The sequence below is a fragment of the Lepidochelys kempii genome, chromosome 3 (genome assembly GCF_965140265.1).
Source record: "Lepidochelys kempii isolate rLepKem1 chromosome 3, rLepKem1.hap2, whole genome shotgun sequence".
Lineage (NCBI taxonomy): Eukaryota > Metazoa > Chordata > Testudines > Cheloniidae > Lepidochelys > Lepidochelys kempii.
The window spans coordinates 95,636,152-95,654,204 of record NC_133258.1 but is presented as its reverse complement, the minus strand read 5'-3'; the positions used below and the strand labels follow the sequence as shown (position 1 = coordinate 95,654,204).

The 18,053-nt window shown below is 42.4% G+C and overlaps 2 protein-coding genes across 8 annotated transcripts in view; one reads left to right on the top strand and one right to left on the bottom strand.

Annotated features, from left to right (window-relative positions):
- HDDC2 (HD domain containing 2) overlaps positions 1–18,053 on the top strand; it is a 75,865-nt gene that overhangs the window by 19,190 nt on the left and 38,622 nt on the right. The gene's annotated exons all lie outside the window — the stretch shown is intronic.
- The window catches only part of TPD52L1 (TPD52 like 1), an 86,657-nt gene continuing 68,620 nt past the window's right edge, over positions 17–18,053 (bottom strand). Inside the window, exons 6-9 of one of the 7 annotated variants that reach the window (XM_073337210.1) lie at positions 13,494–13,508; positions 9,816–9,854; positions 7,274–7,334; positions 17–1,490 (exon numbers count right to left, since the gene is read on the bottom strand). In XM_073337210.1, the coding sequence (XP_073193311.1) occupies positions 1,356–1,490; positions 7,274–7,334; positions 9,816–9,854; positions 13,494–13,508 (250 nt within the window). In that variant the 3' untranslated portion in view covers positions 17–1,355. Of the gene's footprint in view, positions 1,491–7,273; positions 7,335–9,795; positions 9,855–13,493; positions 13,509–18,053 lie in introns of those variants that run through there. The other 6 variants (XM_073337212.1, XM_073337211.1, XM_073337214.1 and 3 more) reach the window with 6 other exon arrangements.

The window sequence follows — 18,053 nt, the reverse complement described above, 5'->3', positions numbered from 1 at the left end:
ATTTGTCACAAAATTTTTTTAATGTGTTACACAAAAAGCAAATTAAATCACATTAAAGAGGCATTTGAGATGCATTCAGAATCAACTTGTCACATGGGAGAATTTTAAGTGTAAGAAATTAAAAACATAACAAAAAAAACAGAACACCTGTAAAAACCATTTTGATACAGGATTTTCCTGACAAGCTTTTAGCAAAGCCTAGGATACAGAATGGCTAAAGTTGATTTGAAGCTTTGCAGTATGATGAAATTAAAGAGGCCTATTTTAAAAGCAGGCTAAATTCCTCCCTCCCCTCCCCCACATTCATGTTCATACTTGATAGGCTTGTGCTCATCTCAGTCTGGGGAACCAGGCTGCAGATTAGACAAAGTTTTCTTTTGCTGCCACCAATGGCTGGCTGGCAGACAATACTATAATAACCTTACTGTTCCTTCTCTTAAAATAATGCAACAAATCATGCTGCATCTAATCCAAGAGGTTTCTTGGAGATTAAGCAATTAACATTCAAGGATCTGAATTATGCCCTGAAGTTCAGTAACCCAGGATAATTTGGACTAGTCTGAAGCACATACTCATCCAGTGAGATGGTATGGAGGCAAACAGGTAGTTTGTGTTTTTGGTTTAATACTGAAATTGGTTCCCAGCATCAAAAGTCTTATCAAACAGCAAGTAACAGAACATGTTTTTCAACTGTAGCGTTTCCTGCTCTGGGACAGTAACTGTGATCAACTTAGTCTGCATCTGAATAATTGGGTTCCTCTTTAGGAGAGGAAATTCAAAGACAGACTGCGGAAGTGAAAAAGGAATAGAGGCTCCAGTATAACAAGAAATGATTCTGTTTGACTCCTTAAGCAGCTCAGGTCATGTTTGTATTCTTCTCAGTAAAGAGCATAGTATAATTTGGTGGACAGGCTATTGCTGGCAACAGAAATCCTTACACAGTCCTAGACCCATCTGTCTGTTGTGTCACTGAGAGGGGTTACATCATCAGTGGAAACATGCATACTAAAAACACATTCAGTCCTTTAATTAAATAAATAAATAATCAAAGAAATTAACAACTGGACCAGAGGTGTGGAGAGAAAAATACCATAAAGCAAGAACTGTTTGGTTACATTATAGAAATTGGAACATTAAGAAATGATGGTGTGTGCAATTTCTATGGAGTATAAAAATGCTTAATGGTAAAAATACCAATACATTTGGAAGAATGACCACAGTATCACATGGGTAAGGCCGTTTTCAAGAGGTTACAAAGCCATATGTCTCAAGCTGGCTGTAGAAAGGAAGCATAGAAAAAACTATGGGGCTAAGTCTCACCAGGTAGGATACAGCTGGCCACAAGGGGCTACAGTCTAACACTGAAGTTCCTCCTCGTCGTTCTCAGGAAGCGGAGTGCCTGTGATAGAGCCCCGAGTGCTGGCGTGGGCAGTAGAACTGAGAACTTCTTCAAAACTCCCCCCACTGTGGCTTGTCCCTCCAACCTTTGTCTGAAATATGGCAAGTGAAGAAAACAGTGATTTTTTTCTCATTCCATTCTGCTTATTTCCCCTCCCCTCACACACTGAATGTTTTGTTTTAAAAGGAATTTGACTTACTTTTCTATGGAGATAGAGGAAGTGTATGTTCTCATACCCTGCAGAGTAGGTAGCACTTCAAAGCATACAATGGGGCTTGTGTTCAGAGCTTTTGATACTTTTGTTTTTTTAAAAACAACATTTTAAATATCAAGGCTGAGTTCTTCAAAGCTGCCTCTGGTATTTGGAAATTAAGTGCCCATTACATTAAATGGGAACTGAGCATCCAAATCATTTAGGTGCTTTGAAAATTTCAGCCTTAGCATAGGGGTGTATGTCGTTGTTTTAATGAGTATGTTTTGTTTATTGTATTTCTCAGTAGGACTAGATTCTTCCTCCCTTTAATATGTTGAGTTGCAGCTCACTGTGTTATTAAAGCAACGGCTCTCTCTGCAAAATAAGGTACCATTCAATGTAGGTAACGGTGGCAGAATTGGGCAGTAGTGAGTAGATGTTGTTACCCATTGAAGTCAACAGAATCAATTTGATAACTGGAGAAATTTAGGCTTAAATAGAGACTGGGAGTGGCTAAGTCATTATGCAAGGTAGCCTATTTCCCCTTGTTTTTTCCTACTCTCCCCCCCAGATGTTCTGGTTTAACTTGGATTTAAACTTGGAGAGTGGTCAGTTTGGATGAGCTATTACCAGCAGAAGAGTGAGTTTGTGTGTGTATGGGGGTGGGGGGTGTGTGAGAAAACCTGGATTTGTGCTGGAAATGGCCCACCTTGATTATCATGCACATTGTAGGGAGAGTGGTCACTTTGGATGAGCTATTACCAGCAGGATAGTGAGTTTGTGTGTGTGGTTTTTGGGAGGGGGGTGAGGGGGTGAGAGAACCTGGATTTGTGCAGGAAATGGCCCAACTTGATTATCATGCACATTGTGTAAAGAGTTGTCACTTTGGATGGGCTATCACCAGCAGGAGAGTGAATTTGTGTGGGGGGTGGAGGGTGAGAAAACCTGGATTTGTGCTGGAAATGGCCCAACCTGATGATCACTTTAGATAAGCTATTACCAGCAGGACAGTGGGGTGGGAGGAGGTATTGTTTCATATTCTCTGTGTGTATATAAAGTCTGCTGCAGTTTCCACGGTATGCATCCGATGAAGTGAGCTGTAGCTCACGAAAGCTCATGCTCAAATAAATTGGTTAGTCTCTAAGGTGCCACAAGTACTCCTTTTCTTTTTTTGGAGAAAACAAAACGGTGTTAAGGGCTTTTAAAAAAATCAGATCCAAGTTTGTTTAAATTTACTTTCTGAATAAATTCTGAAGTAAGTCCCATGAATGAGGCACCTGAGGGAAATGCACAGCATCAACCTGTCTGCAGAGACATGGATTATGGAGAAACAGTGAGTGTAAGAACTAAAAATAAGTAACTATGTATAAAACTGCTTTGAAGCAGCATTTTCCTGACAAGATTTTAGCAAAGGCTAGGATGTTCAATCTGTAAATAAAGCTTTGGCAAACCCTAGCACATTTGTCCCCTCATCTCAGCCAAGCATTTGCTTTCTTTAACTACTCCTCCGCTGGACAAACAGCAGATTTAGACTTAATTAAACTAGTAATTGCTGCCTTGAATTAACCTGAAAGTGTCCCTTAGTTCTGAGTTGTGGCCGTGGCAGCACTTCTGCAAGTGGATTTAGGTCTGTGGATAGAGTGGGATATTTTTACCCCTTTCTACAGCTGAAACAGCATTTCCAGACACTCAGCCACGTGAATGCTTAGGAAGATGATTATAATTAAATGTACTCTGTGTCCTTTGTCTCCAAAGGGTTAATCCCATGTAATCCTTTGTTTCATTTGCTGATACATGATGATGAACAGGATCAGCTTGTCTAGTTTGAGAGAGCTATAAAATAAGGTACAGGATTGTAAGTACCTTGCCCAGAGCAATACAGGCCACAGCTGGAAAATCTCTATGAATTCTAGGAGCATTTACAAAACATTCCCTCTTTATTGATATTTGCAAATGGAAATAGATGATGTTTTAAGAAAAAAACAACAACATTGGCTGACCATAGATATGGAGACATGTTATGAACAGGCAGCAGTTGCTCCATGATTAAGCCTGCAACTGATTTTCCATTATAAGCCTTATTTTGGACCCATTTGTGAAAGCCACAAGTCACGTTGGCCTGAGATCTAGGACTGATGTAGCAGTTTTCTGCAAAATTTAAAGCAACTCAGACAATGGGGCACCTGAATTTGGACACCCTAAAAACGCAGCTGTTAAATCCAGTTACAATTTTTTTCTTTTTTTGGCCCACAATAGCTAAAACACAGAACTAAGGTGACAGATAAAAGCCGCTTTACTGGATTCCCCTAGCTGAGATCCAGTGTGTAGTTCATAGAACCATAGGTTTAGAAAGGACCACAAGTGTCATCTAGTCTAACCCCCTGCCAAGATGCAGGATTTGGTGCGTCTAAACCATCCAAGACAGATGGCTATCCAGCCTCCTTTTGAAAACATCCAGTGAAGGAGATTCCCTGACTTTCCTGGGCAGTTTGTTCCATTGTCCTGCTGTTCTTACAGCTAGGAAGTTTTTCCCTGAAATTTACTCTAAATCTGCTGTGCTGTAATTTGAACCCATTGCCTCTTGTCCTGCCCACTGTGGCAAGAGAACAATTTTTCTCTCTCTCTTTTTTTTTAATGACAGCCTTACAAGTATTTGATGACCACTGTCATATCCCCCCTTAATCTCCTCTTTTCCAAACTAAACATACTCATTTCCTTCAGCCTCTGCTCATATGGCCTGCATTTCCCATCCCTTTGATCATCTTTGTGGCTCACCTCTGGATCCTTTCCAGTTTCTCTACATCCTTTTTACACATTGGTGACCAAAACTGGACACAGTACTCCAGCAGAGGCCTAACCAGCGCGGCATAGAGTGGTTTTATCGCCTCCTGTGGTTTGCACGCTATGCCTCGGTTAATGCAACCCAAAACTTCATTTGCTTTTTTTGCAACAGCATCGCATTGTTGAGGTTGTGATCCCCCACAACTCCCAGATTCTTCTCAGCAGTGCTGCTGCCAAGCCAATTATCCCCCATTCTGTATTTGCACATTTAATTTTTCTTCCTTAAGTATAGCACTTTACATTTGTGTCTGTTCAATTTCATTTTGTTGTCTATAGCCCACATCTCCAATTTATCAAGATCTCTTTGAATTTTAACTCTATCCTCCAAAGTGTTAGCAACTCCAACCTCCCCCCACCGCTGTGTCTCATCTGTAAATTGTGGTTGATTTTCAAAGGAACTCCAGGGAGTTAGATACCCAGCCCCTATTGATTTTCAAGGAGAGTTGGGCAATAACTCTCAGGCCCCTTTGTCCAGCCTAAAGTCTAATTTCAAGGTTATTAACATTTGATTTAGTGAGATCACCAAGGAACATCAGCTCTGGCAATCTTACAACAGGACATCATCAGACTGCTGGAGACCAGTGTTTGCTTTTTAAAATACAATAAAATAAATGCCTCCATCCCCTTTCTTTGCAGGAAGGCTTATAAGGAAGTTCTCCCCTCCTCAAGACCTCATTAGGTCACTCTTCATGGGAGAATGACCTCTGCTCGCCTCCAGACCCACTCCCTGGAAAGTCTGCTGCTGTTGAAAGTAGAGGAGTTCTGGCCCCTTGCAGGCCTTAGCCTTATCTGAAGAGGTAGGGAGGCTAGAGACAGCAAGATGTATGGGAAGAGAGGCACTTGATACTGAGACAGTGGCCACAGCTATCACCACCATCAACCTCCCTGATCACCATGGTGCTGAAAAATCATGACTGTTTTTTCCTCTTGTTCCTTGGTGCCAAGGGAGAAAAACAATGCTGAGTTACAATGTACGTGAAAGTCGCAGTAGGTTTGCCATGAAGGCTTGGCATTGACTTCAGTGTTTCTCTGGATATAGGAGCTGATCCCTTACCCATGACTCTGGGGTTAAGGACCTCAGTTATGAGACTGAAGAGCTCCTAGATGGTGGTTTACTTGCACCCTCAGCACTCAATAACATGGGATGATTTAGCTAAGACCCTGTTTGCCTACTTGTTCCAAACTTAGCAGAATGAGACCAGGATCTCAGGGTCCGTTCCGCAGGCAGATCAGTGTCAGAGGCTGATGCCTTCAGAACGGCCTCTAAGAAGTGAGCTGAGGTGACTTGCCTGCATTCATTTGGTGTAGTTGACACACTGGGCCCTGACTGGGGACTTGCCCCTTGCTGAAGCAGACCCTGAGTACATTTGACAGTGATGGAGCAGCAGGAGGTGCACAGCTTTCAACCAGTAGACTTGGCTTTGGCCATCTTAGGTAGGCCCTCAACATTGCAGGAAAGGCTTAGTGAAGCCTTCACAAGGAGTATAAATACCGAACAGGACTAAAAAGCCTAACACTAGCTCTAGTAACTACCCTCACTATAAGCAAATAATTATGTACAAAACCCACTCGATGGATAAGGGGGACTGACATGAGAACAATGGAAACCCCAGAGAATCCTGCTATGGCCTTTGGGGGTCATGGGAGCCCATGTGACGGTTGCACCTCCTTATACAGGTGTGTATGCTGGGAGCAGTGCTTAATTTGTGCCAGGGCTGAGCCCTGGCACCTCTAGGCTTGCTGCATCAGCTATGAATGTAAAAAAAATTACTTGAGGCCCTGCAATTAATTGCTTGAGCCTTTCATTATAAATTAAGCATGTGGTCAGGGAGGATAAAGATTAAGCAGGATGCGCACACAGCCCCGACTAGACAGCAATTCCAAGCTCATTCATGCATAATGTACAATTTTAAAAGGGTTTCTTTTGGGTGACTGTGGCAGTTGAGCATAGAGAGATAAGTGAAAGTGTGGTAGGAGTGAAGGAGGTGGGAGGATATTTAAGGCACTGGCCTAGGAGCCTGGCGGTCTGACTTCAGTTCCCAGTGCTGACTGTATGCGTCTTAGCTTCCCGCTTGTGGAGTGAGGCTGGGACACTGGCACCCATGCAACAAACATTTTCAGTTAGTCTCAAGACTGAAGGTTGATGAATATAGCTTTAGTCAGCACAAAGAAAGAATGCACTTTGTGATCCTACTGAATCTTTACACCACACTGAACCAAGCAGCATTTTTTATGCACACATTGTCATCAGAGGCACGAGACAGCTTGGAAGATGGCCTCTCTGCTCACCCTCCGCACGGTGCAAAGGCTAGCGCCTTTCAAATGTGCCCGGCTCTGCTCTGTTCGTGTGGTAACACTAAAAGGTGCTACTGCCTCAAGTCTGATCTCTCAAGGGTTAATCATTGGGGTAGCTCAAGGTTGTCATACTTTACTTTTCCTTCAGTACAGACTTTTACATAGTTTTGAGGCAATCCAGAGAAAAGACTGACATTAGCTGGGAAGTTAGTACTTGACATTCAAAACTCTGGGCCAGATCCAACGCTGGTGTAAATCGGCATAGATCCATCCATCAGTTCACCCCATTTAAGCACCTGACCTTCCCTGTTTCAATGGGGGCATTGGTTGAGACAGTTTATTTAAGCGGACAGACAATTTAGTTTGTTACTTGGCATTCCAGAAGCAAAGAAAGAATATTTCTCTGCATATTGCCTTCATTTTCTTTCCTTGCACTACAGCTCCATGAAATCCTTCATGGAAGGATGAAATCCAATCTGCCTTTGGCACAAGTGACAGTGATGACTAAGCTGTCATTTTAACAAGCACAGGCCCCTAATCATTACCTTCAGGCTTGTGATAGTGGTCTCAACCTTCTCCTCAAACGATTTGAAAGTTGGAGAATTCCTAGGAGGAAAAACACGATAAAAAGAAAAGTGTCAGTTCTGAACCTGTGTACAGTAATGGCATGGTTTATTTTCCCAATTTCTGCTAGACAATGATCCCAGCACAGAGCGAAGACTGGTTATCAGTGTGCAACCACACATCAGTAGTGTACTACTAGCAGATGCTTGTGCTGCTGTCATTCAAATCCAATTGCACTAATCTGATGAGAATTTTTTTAAGTTACAAATTTGCAAGAGCAGAATCTGTGTAATAATTTAAACTGAATATTTACTATTCTATGACAGCTACTCTATGCTGTGATACATTTATAGTATCCTCCTAAGATCCAAGGGACTGCTGGCCTTAATTCTGCATTTCCTTGATTTTAGCCATTTGTTTTGTCCCCCTGAAATAAACTTGTCTGTGAATAGTAGGAAATTCAATGAAAATGACTTTTTAAAATCATTGTAATTTAGTGCCTGATCCTTCAAAGTGCTGAGCGCCTTCAATTCCCATTGCTTTCAAATGGAAACTGGAGATCTCAGCCTTTTGCAAGATCAGGCCCTTGGGGCTAGAGAGACACAAAGAAGCTGAGGCATGGAAGCACTGAACATTGCCACACCTAACTTTTAAGCATCTAGAAAATCACTGGGATTCACAAATCTTGGGTTAGGTTCCTTGGCTTCCAATACAATGAATGGGAACAGACAGGCACCTCATGGGGTTCACAAAAGCCAGCATGCTAGGGAGCTCCTTGACTAAGCTAATCAATGGGAGATGCCAAACCGAGGTGTGTGCTAAACCCTGCCCCCTCTAGAAAAGGGGCACCTAAGTTCCAGCTGCAGAAAAGTTCCTCCTTCTGCTTGTGATTCGCAGCGGCAACTGTCTCTTGGTGTTCGGCGCCTGTGCCATTTTGGCAATAAGCTGGAGGGAAGAGAGAAGGAGAACCTCCTTCATAACTTTTGTGTAAGTTCGTTTGTGGGGGCTCAGTCCAGTAGATGAGCGCTGAGCCTGCTCACTAGATCAGGGCCTGCAGGCACGTTAGCAGAAGAATGCCTATTTCCCCTTGGTCGGTGCATCACTGGTAGGGCGTCGGGACACATGGCATGCGGCTGCAGCATGCATGCACGCACACAGACAGAAACACCGGCGCCTATGGAACTTTTAACAAACATGTAGGTGCTGACCAGTTTTAGACACTTGCATTGTTTGGAAGCAGCTGAGCAGGAGGTTTCTGAATCCCAATGGAGCCTGATTCTGGGATTTAGGCACCTAAAGTGCCTAAGTGGCAGTAAGCCCTTAGTGTGCATCTATCTACACCCAGTTCGGCCCCTAACCAAATCAACTGATGTTCTGTCTCTGACTCCAAAGAGGGTAGAAATGAGCCCTTTGAGTGAGAGTCATGGGTGTGAAAATACCTTAGAAGAAATAAAATGAACATGAGGAGTCTGATTTTTTAGTCAGCACAAGTGACAGTCCTCTTGCCAGCCAGCCTATTTTATTCAAAAACTGAACATAGCTTTTTTTTAAATGCTTTTGATTTTTAATATTGCCAGCGGAAAAGAAAAATTTATTGATCACAATCACGCTGTGGGCGTAAGAGATGTGATAAGCATATGCTCTGTCTTAGGGTGAGACCATGGATCACAGTCACCCAAGCAGAGGGATTAAGGTGCTCCCTTGATCTCCTAGTTGGACTACTCCCATCATGGTTACAGCAACATCCCTGGGGCTACTACTCCCTATCCATGCAGATAGGTGGGGTATAGGCAAGCAGGCCTGGGGAGTGGGAAGAAACATGTTGGCCTTCACAGCTGAGCCAGGAGATGTAATCCTGGAGAAGTAAGAGAATGGCACAGTTAGTGCCCTCATTTTCTGCTCCTAACTCTACAACTTAGCCACCCATTTACAGTGTTCTGATTTATTAATCATGACCCACTGTCTAACAGACTCCTCTGGCATCACTACTTTCCTTTGGGTACATATTGCCCTTCTTCATTTACTGTAACAAGTGAAGAGGAGACATGGTCTATTGATCCCTGTAAGTCCAAACAATACTGAAGCAGATATCTGATCAGGTATTTAGTCCTTAAGGTTTATTTTTTCATTTCTATTTACTGAAATTTGTCTAATAAAGATACTTAGAAAGAAAAGGGCCAGATACTGCTCCCATTGACATGATAGCACAGTTCCTAGATGCAGTGAAAATATTTAAATTTCACATTCGATAATATGGATCTATAAACATCCACTTCTTCAAATTCTTCTCAGCTCCCTCTCATTTGTCTAACAGCCTGTACAGTACTTGAATAGTTAATTAAAAGCCACCAAAGGGCCCAGTCTTGCAGCCCTTACTCAGATGAGTAATCCCATTGATTTAAACTAGCCTACTTATGCAAGTAAAAGCTGAAAGGTCAGGACCAAGAAAAGCAAATCCCCAAATAAAGTATATATGGTTTTACTTCAGCTTAGTGTATACAAATAATGTTGGCACATTATTACCTCATAGCAGGCATACTTATGGAATGGCGAATAGAGTAACTGCCATGTGAAAGCAAGGGAGAGGAAAGAGAAAAGACAGCACTATAAGCAACAGTTTGCAACATGATCAGCACACAGTCTACACGGCAATTTATTAATTCAGAGCGCTGGTACTCAGCTCCTGCTGCAAAGAGCTCTTCTCCTCACTTTGATCACAGAACATCTGTGCACCACCACCTCTGCACCTGATCAAGAGGCTGAATAGGGCTCAGAAGAACTGCACAGAGTATCTCCTGCTAACAATCCAATAATGGAATCAAACCTTTTCAGTTCACAAAAGCAAGGCATGTGCAGTCTAATATCACGCAGAGGGGTATGAAAGTGCCTTTCTAGTCCATGTGAAGAGTAAAGCCTGTAAAGAACTCCGTAGGTGGTGAATAAATGAAATTCTAGGATTTAAGAGTGAACATAAAACTTTCTCTTATTTGAAATTAAGAATGGCTCCCAACTACATTTAAATATGCAGGCTAGGAGTACTTCATATACTGGAAGAGTATGTACTATACCAAAAATCCATTTATTGCTACTTTCACTATTGATTGACAGCCAAATCCTGGTCTTACAATGGGTGCTTTGCCTTAAGTGGCACCAGGATTTGAGCCTTATAAACCAAAGTGATTATAACAATTAAAACACAAAAACAGTCACATAAATTGTACATTATAATGTTCCTTATAAATTGGACATGCACTTACATAGTCTATCTATGAAACTGCTGTAAGTGGAGGGGGAGAAATCTCACACACACACACACACGGACATAAAATAAAAAATTAGACGTGGAAAGATCTATTTGGGCATATGAACCCATCTTCCTGCCAATGCAGGTATGTTCTCTATTGTATATTTTCTAGTTAAGATCGTTTAAAAACCCTAACATACTGCAATACACCAATAACCATTCAGTAATAAACGCAAAACAAGGTTTTAACATTCAACTATTTCACACTGCTTTCAACCTTAAAAAGTACAAACCCTACAGCCCAAGCATTCCACAAACGCAATGGATCACATACACTTTTCCTGAACCCCCTACTAATGCCTGCAACAATTAACAATCCAGGTTAAATGAAACAAGCATATTTTCCATGTTGTTCTTGTGCCACATAGCTCCAGTTTTCTGCTCCTTTCCTATCCGAATAATTTAGAGCAGGCTGCTCATCAACTATCATAGACATGTACCAAATATAAGCTCTAAACAAAAAGATTATTTAATCCAAAATTACATTAAAACAGGATTCATTGGGAGGGGCCATGTAATGGATGCCATGAGTATGGAGAAAATTTGCTGAGTTTCTCATACCAATGCAATTTTATTTTCTTTAAAGAAAAATAAGGAGAGCGTATTCGTGCCACTCCAAATTATTGAATTTATAGGATGAGAGAAGCTCTGGCCTAGAATGGTGACTGTTGCAGCTGTTAACGTTACATGAGACACCAAAGAACTCTAGTGAGTTTATTAAGAAGGGGCCTGTACAGCTGTGGGAGCTTCAACCCGTTAGGTGCTGAGCAGAGTTCAGTGGAGAATGGTAATTCTGTTTCCTAAAGGGTTTCAATATTTGGTTCCAGTCTGATTCAGAAACACTCCCCCTGCCCCCAAATTTTGATATTTGCTGTGAAAGGGAACCCAACTCTACTGGAAGCCCTTTGAACATTTTGAACTTAAACACAATTGTGTGTGTTTTGCAGGCTCAGCACCTGCTTATTTTTATTAGTTAGGGCCATGTTCTACCCTTGAATGTGTCTTCAGGACTCATGTGGAAGGCAACAGGAGTTTCTCAGTATATCTTAGGACAGGACTTGGGCATTATTGTTTCACTTAAAAGGTGTCAGAGGAACAGCCGTGTTAGTCTGTATTCGCAAAAAGAAAAGGAGTACTTGTGGCACCTTAGAGACTAACCAATTTATTTGAGCATGAGCTTTCGTGAGCTACAGCTCACTTCATCAGATGTTTACCGTGGAAACTGCAGCAGACTTTATATACACACAGAAATCATGAAACAATACCTCCTCCCACCCCACTGTCCTGCTGGTAATAGCTTATCTAAAGTGATCAACAGGTGGGCCATTTCCAGCACAAATCCAGGTTTTCTCACCCTCCACCCCCCCCCCACAAATTCACTCTCCTGCTGGTGCTAGCCCATCCAAAGTGACAACTCTTTACATAATCAAGTCGGGCTATTTCCTGCATAGATCAAGGTTTTCTCACATCCCCCCCACCCCCATACACACACAAACTCACTCTCCTGCTGGTAATAGCTCATCTAAACTGACCATTCTCCAGGTTTAAATCCAAGTTAAACCAGAACATCTGGGGGGGGGGGGGGTAGGAAAAAGCAAGAGGAAACAGGCTACCTTGCATAATGACTTAGCCACTCCCAGTCTCTATTTAAGCCTAAATTAATAGTATCCAATTTGCAAATGAATTCCAATTCAGCAGTTTCTCGCTGGAGTCTGGATTTGAAGTTTTTTTGTTTTAAGATAGCGACCTTCATGTCTGTGATTGCGTGACCAGAGAGATTGAAGTGTTCTCCGACTGGTTTATGAATGTTATAATTCTTGACATCTGATTTGTGTCCATTTATTCTTTTACGTAGAGACTGTCCAGTTTGACCAATGTACATGGCAGAGGGGCATTGCTGGCACATGATGGCATAGATCACATTGGTGGATGTGCAGGTGAACGAGCCTCTGATAGTGTGGCTGATGTTATTAGGCCCTGTGATGGTGTCCCCTGAATAGATATGTGGGCACAATTGGCAACGGGCTTTGTTGCAAGGTGGTAATTAATCAGTGATATGATAGTTACAAAACTCTGCTGTCCAAACACAATTTGTACTGAGCTTTTGCTGTTTATACGCCAACCTCTACAAACAACAAGGGACAGCTGAGATAACAGAACTGTATGTAAATGGATTTGCCTGAGAGAAACAATGTTTTGAACTCCATTATGTGAATTTTGAATCAAATCCAGGGGTCTCAAACGCGCGACCTGCCAAGCTCCCCTCACCCCCCAGAGTTATTTTCTGTGGCCCGCAAAGCTCCCCTCAACCCCCACTCTCCCCCCTGGAGTTATTTCCTGCGGCCGCCAAGCTCCCCTCCCCCCACAGCGCACCATGTCCCTGCTCCTCCACCTACCTCCCAGCACTTGCCCGCCGCCAAACAGCTGTTTGGCACGGCTTAGGACTTTCCAGGAGGGATAGGGAGGAGTGGGAACACAATGCGCTCAGGGGAGGAGGTGGAGAAGAAGCAGGGTCAGGGCGGGGATTTGGGGAAGGGGTTGGAATAGGAGCGGGGAAGGGGTGGGAAGAGGCAGGGCCTCATGGAAGGTGTCAGCGATGTGGCCCTCGGGCCAATGTACTAGTCTTCATGTGGCCCTCGTGGTGATTTGAGTTTGAGATCCCTGGCTAATCTATCCAAGAATGTGTAAACAACATTCTGAATCCAATCTGAAGGTCTTTTCACATACTCCAGCCATAAACCCACTAGGTTGATCACACTATAAAAATCAAGATGTTGTGGCTGATCTGGAACATGTTTTTATCTGGGATAATAATGTAAAAAGGAAAGAGGGCACAGTGTTAAACAAGCCATACCAAAGACAGCGGCAGTATTTATGAAGGGCAATACACATCTTACCCAGTCGAATGTGACCTAGGAGGACAGCATAAAGAAAGAAGAGCAAGAGTTAAGAGTTGGTATATTATGAAGCAAAACATAGGTAAAAAAAATCCAAACAATCTCCCATTAAAATGCCAAACAATCCTTGGGAGAAAAAGAGTCATATGCATCCATTTCTTGACACTTGGAGAATGTGGATCAGTTGAAAGTCCTTCAAATATACCTTCTTTAAATAAACTTCACCTATCTCTGTGTTACATAATCAAATACTTGGCATGTACCAGAGTTGAGAGCATTAGTCCACTAAACCTTGTGCTGGCTCGGACTGTTTCATCTTCATTTTAAATCATTGTCTGAACAGACTTTCTTGGGTTCAATGAGACAGCACAGTACAACACACTTACAGCCAACAAGACTGGGTTATAGGACATAATTTTTACTGAGAAGAAAAAAGAAATTTTAAAGGATAGTAAAATAATAATAATGAGCATTAATGTTGAGAAGCTTGTGTTTTCAGAACTACCAGCCAGAACAGTGCTTAGGAAAACAGGAATATATCTGCAGTCTCTAAATCCACGAAGCTGCCCTAAATACTGTTGGGAGCTGATCTGGCATACAATTGGTCCCAGGACAGGGGAGCAACATATGGCTCTCTTGTGCCCTGTGCATATGGGGCATAGCTGAGAATCTAGGGCCGTCTCCTCATTCATATTTATTCTCCTCCTACAACCCAGCCCTTTTTTACCATGCCCTCATAAGAGTAAGGAAACAGGTATGCAAGGGCCTTCATTCAGCATGGAGGGCTGTGACCAATGCTTAACTTTACTCTTGTCACTACACATAGGTTACCCTAGTGCTCCTTGTTGTGTGCTGCACAGGGACTTCCAGAATCAAAGCCTTTATATTTTCTCAAAGGAGGTGTTTGATTATCCACTTTCCAGATAGTCAAAGCAAAGAGCAACTAAGTGATCGCCTTCCCAAAGCCCTTGTATCCTTTAGGGACTCTCTCTCTTCCCTAGATGTATCATTCACTATCTGAAAGTTCTGGAAGATATCCAAATATCAGCTCTACCAACACACATTCACAGATATTCCAATTAACCCCTTAGCACCAAAGGGAAGAATTTCTGGGATTGAGTGCTCGAGTTTTAAAGACTTCAAGGAGATCCTGTCTGAGACAGTCGAGATTTACATAACCTAGTTTTGTATCATAAAACAAACTCCACCAAGAGGTTAATATTATAGAAACTATTATCCACAGAAAGTTTGCAGTATATATAATTGTGTCTCTCATTTGCACTTAACTTAAGCATCCTGAAACACAGCTAGTAAAAAGAAAAGGAGTACTTGTGGCACCTTAGAGACTAACCAATTTATTTGAGCATAAGCTTTCGTGAGCTACAGCTCACTTCATCGGATGCATACTGTGGAAAGTGTAGAAGATCTTATTATATACACACACAAAGCATGAAAAGATACCTCCTCCCACCCCACTCTCCTGCTGGTAATAGCTTATCCAAAGTGACCACTCTCCTTACATTGTGTATGATAATCAAGGTGGGCCATTTCCAGCACAAATCCAGGGTTTAAACAAGAACATTGGGGGGGAGGGGGTTAGGAAAAAATAAGGGGAAATAGGCTACCTTACATAATGACTAAGCCACTCCCAGTCTCTATTCAAGCCTAAGTTAATTGTATGCAATTTGCAAATGAATTCCAATTCAGCAGTTTCTCGCTGGAGTCTGGATTTGATGTTTTTTTGTAGTAATATCGCAACTTTCATGTCTGTAATCGCGTGACCAGAGAGATTGAAGTGTTCTCCGACTGGTTTATGAATGTTATAATTCTTGACATCTGATTTGTGTCCATTTACTCTTTTACGTAGAGACTGTCCAGTTTGACCAATGTACATGGCAGAGGGGCATTGCTGGCACATAATGGCATATATCACATTGGTGGATGTGCAGGTGAACGAGCCTCTGATAGCGTGGCTGATGTTATTAGGCCCTGTGATGGTGTCTCCTGAATAGATATGTGGGCACAGTTGGCAACGGGCTTTGTTGCAAGGATAGGTTCCTAGGTTAGTGGTTTTGTTGTGTGGTATGTGGTTGCTGGTGAGTATTTGCTTCAGGTTGGGGGCCTGTCTGTAGGCAAGGACTGGCCTGTCTCCCAAGTTTTGTGAGAGTGTTGGGTCATCCTTCAGGATAGGTTGTAGATCCTTAATAATGCGTTGGAGGGGTTTTAGTTGGGGGCTGAAGGTGACGGCTAGTGGCATTCTGTTATTTACTTTGTTAGGCCTGTCCTGTAGTAGGTGACTTCTGGGAACTCTTCTGGCTCTATCAATCTGTTTCTTCACTTCCGCAGGTGCGTATAGTTGTAAGAATGCTTGATAGAGATCTTGTAGGTGTCTGTCTCTGTCTGAGGGGTTGGAGCAAATGAGGTTGTATCGCAGAGCTTGGCTGTAGACGATGGATTGTGTGGTGTGGTCGGGGTGAAAGCTGGAGGCATGTAGGTAGGAATAGTGGTCAGTAGGTTTCCGGTATAGGGTGGTGTTTATGTGACCATCGTTTATTAGCACTGTAGTGTCCAGAAAGTGGATCTCTTGTGTGGACTGGACCAGGCTGAGGTTGATGGTGGGATGGAAATTGTTGAAATCATGGTGGAATTCCTCAAGGGCTTCTTTTCCATGGGTCCAGATAATGAAGATGTCATCAATATAGTGCAAGTAGAGTAGGGGCGTTAGGGGACGAGAGCTGAGGAAGCGTTGTTCTAAATCAGCCATAAAAATGTTGGCATACTGTGGGGCCATGCGGGTACCCATAGCAGTGCCGCTGATCTGAAGGTATACATTGTCCCCAAATGTAAAATAGTTATGGGTAAGGACAAAGTCAAAGTTCAGCCACCAGGTTAGCCGTGACATTATCGGGGATAGTGTTCTTGACGGCTTGTAGTCCATCTTTGTGTGGAATGTTGGTGTAGAGGGCTTCTACATCCATAGTGGCCAGGATGGTGTTATCAGGAAGATCACCGATGGATTGTAGTTTCCTCAGGAAGTCAGTGGTGTCTCGAAGGTAGCTGGGAGTGCTGGTAGCGTAGGGCCTGAGGAGGGAGTCTACATAACCAGACAATCCTGCTGTCAGGGTGCCAATGCCTGAGATGATGGGGTGCCCAGGATTTCCAGGTTTATGGATCTTGGGTAGTAGATAGAATATCCCAGGTCGGGGTTCCAGGGGTGTGTCTGTGCGGATTTGATCTTGTGCTTTTTCAGGGAATTTCTTGAGCAAATGCTGTAGTTGCTTTTGGTAACTCTCAGTGGGATCAGAGGGTAATGGCTTGTAGAAAGTGGTGTTGGAGAGCTGCCGAGCAGCCTCTTGTTCATATTCTGACCTATTCATGATGACAACAGCACTTCCTTTGTCAGCCTTTTTGATTATGATGTCAGAGTTGTTTCTGAGGCTGTGGATGGCATTGAGTCTACAGCTAGTAGACTGCATTTAAGCACTGCCTTGGACTAAGGGTGATGCATAAATTACACCATTCCAGTCTCAGGAGGCATTGTGCTTCAGAGATACCCTTCTCCAGGCTTTACACTTACTTCGGAGAGGGTGGATACAAATATGTTGCTGGTCTGTATTGGTAGAAGACGATAACACCCTCCCACCAATTCAGCCGATATGCTGAGCAACCACAGTTCCCACTGAAGTCAGTGAGAGTTTCAGCTCTTCAGTACCTCTGAAAATCAGGCCACTTATTTAAAAGCCTAAATATGGATGCAGGTGCCTCACTTTGATCATCCATATCGGGAGATGTCAATTGTAGCTAGAGCTGCTGAAAAGTGAGGATTTTTCCCCTCAAAAAATTTTTTTTCCTTCCAAAAATCCCCTTTAAAAATTTTCCCTGTACGAAATTTAGAAAATATGGAAAACTGTTTCAGTTCCCACTTTCCTAAATTTTCTTATTGTTTCCCAACTTTTTTCAATTGGGAAACAGTAAGAAAAACGAGAGAACATGGGGACTTTGCCACTATATGCATTTTGCACTTTGTTATAGTTTGTCAGCTGGAAATGGCTTGGAAGCACTAAGACAGTGGGGGAAATTGTGGAAAAAACAGTTTTTGCTTTTAAAAGTAACATTATCAGCAATTTTACTCCTTTCCAACTGGCAAAATTTAGGGGACAGTAACAAAATAGTGGATTTCCCCTGAGTTTGACTGGTTTCTAACTGGCAAAAGTTGGAAAAAGGCAATTAAATTGGGAAAAACCTGTAGTTTTGAAACAACAACAAAAAATCCACAAATTAAAATAAATAAATAAATAAATATCCCCCCCCCCCAACATATTTCATTTATAAAATAAACTGGAAAATGAAAAATTTCCTTTTCAATGACACCCTATTATCTTATGAAAACCTTATCAACCAGAAATGGTTTTGATCAGCTGTACCTGGAGCTTTTAGTATAAAAAGTTCACACATCTAAATGTAAAGTAGTATACGTCTTCTTTCCCCTCTTTACATTCCTGCCTGCCTTCATTTTTTTTTATTGCCATTTTTAATACTGTGACAATTTGAGTGAACTTT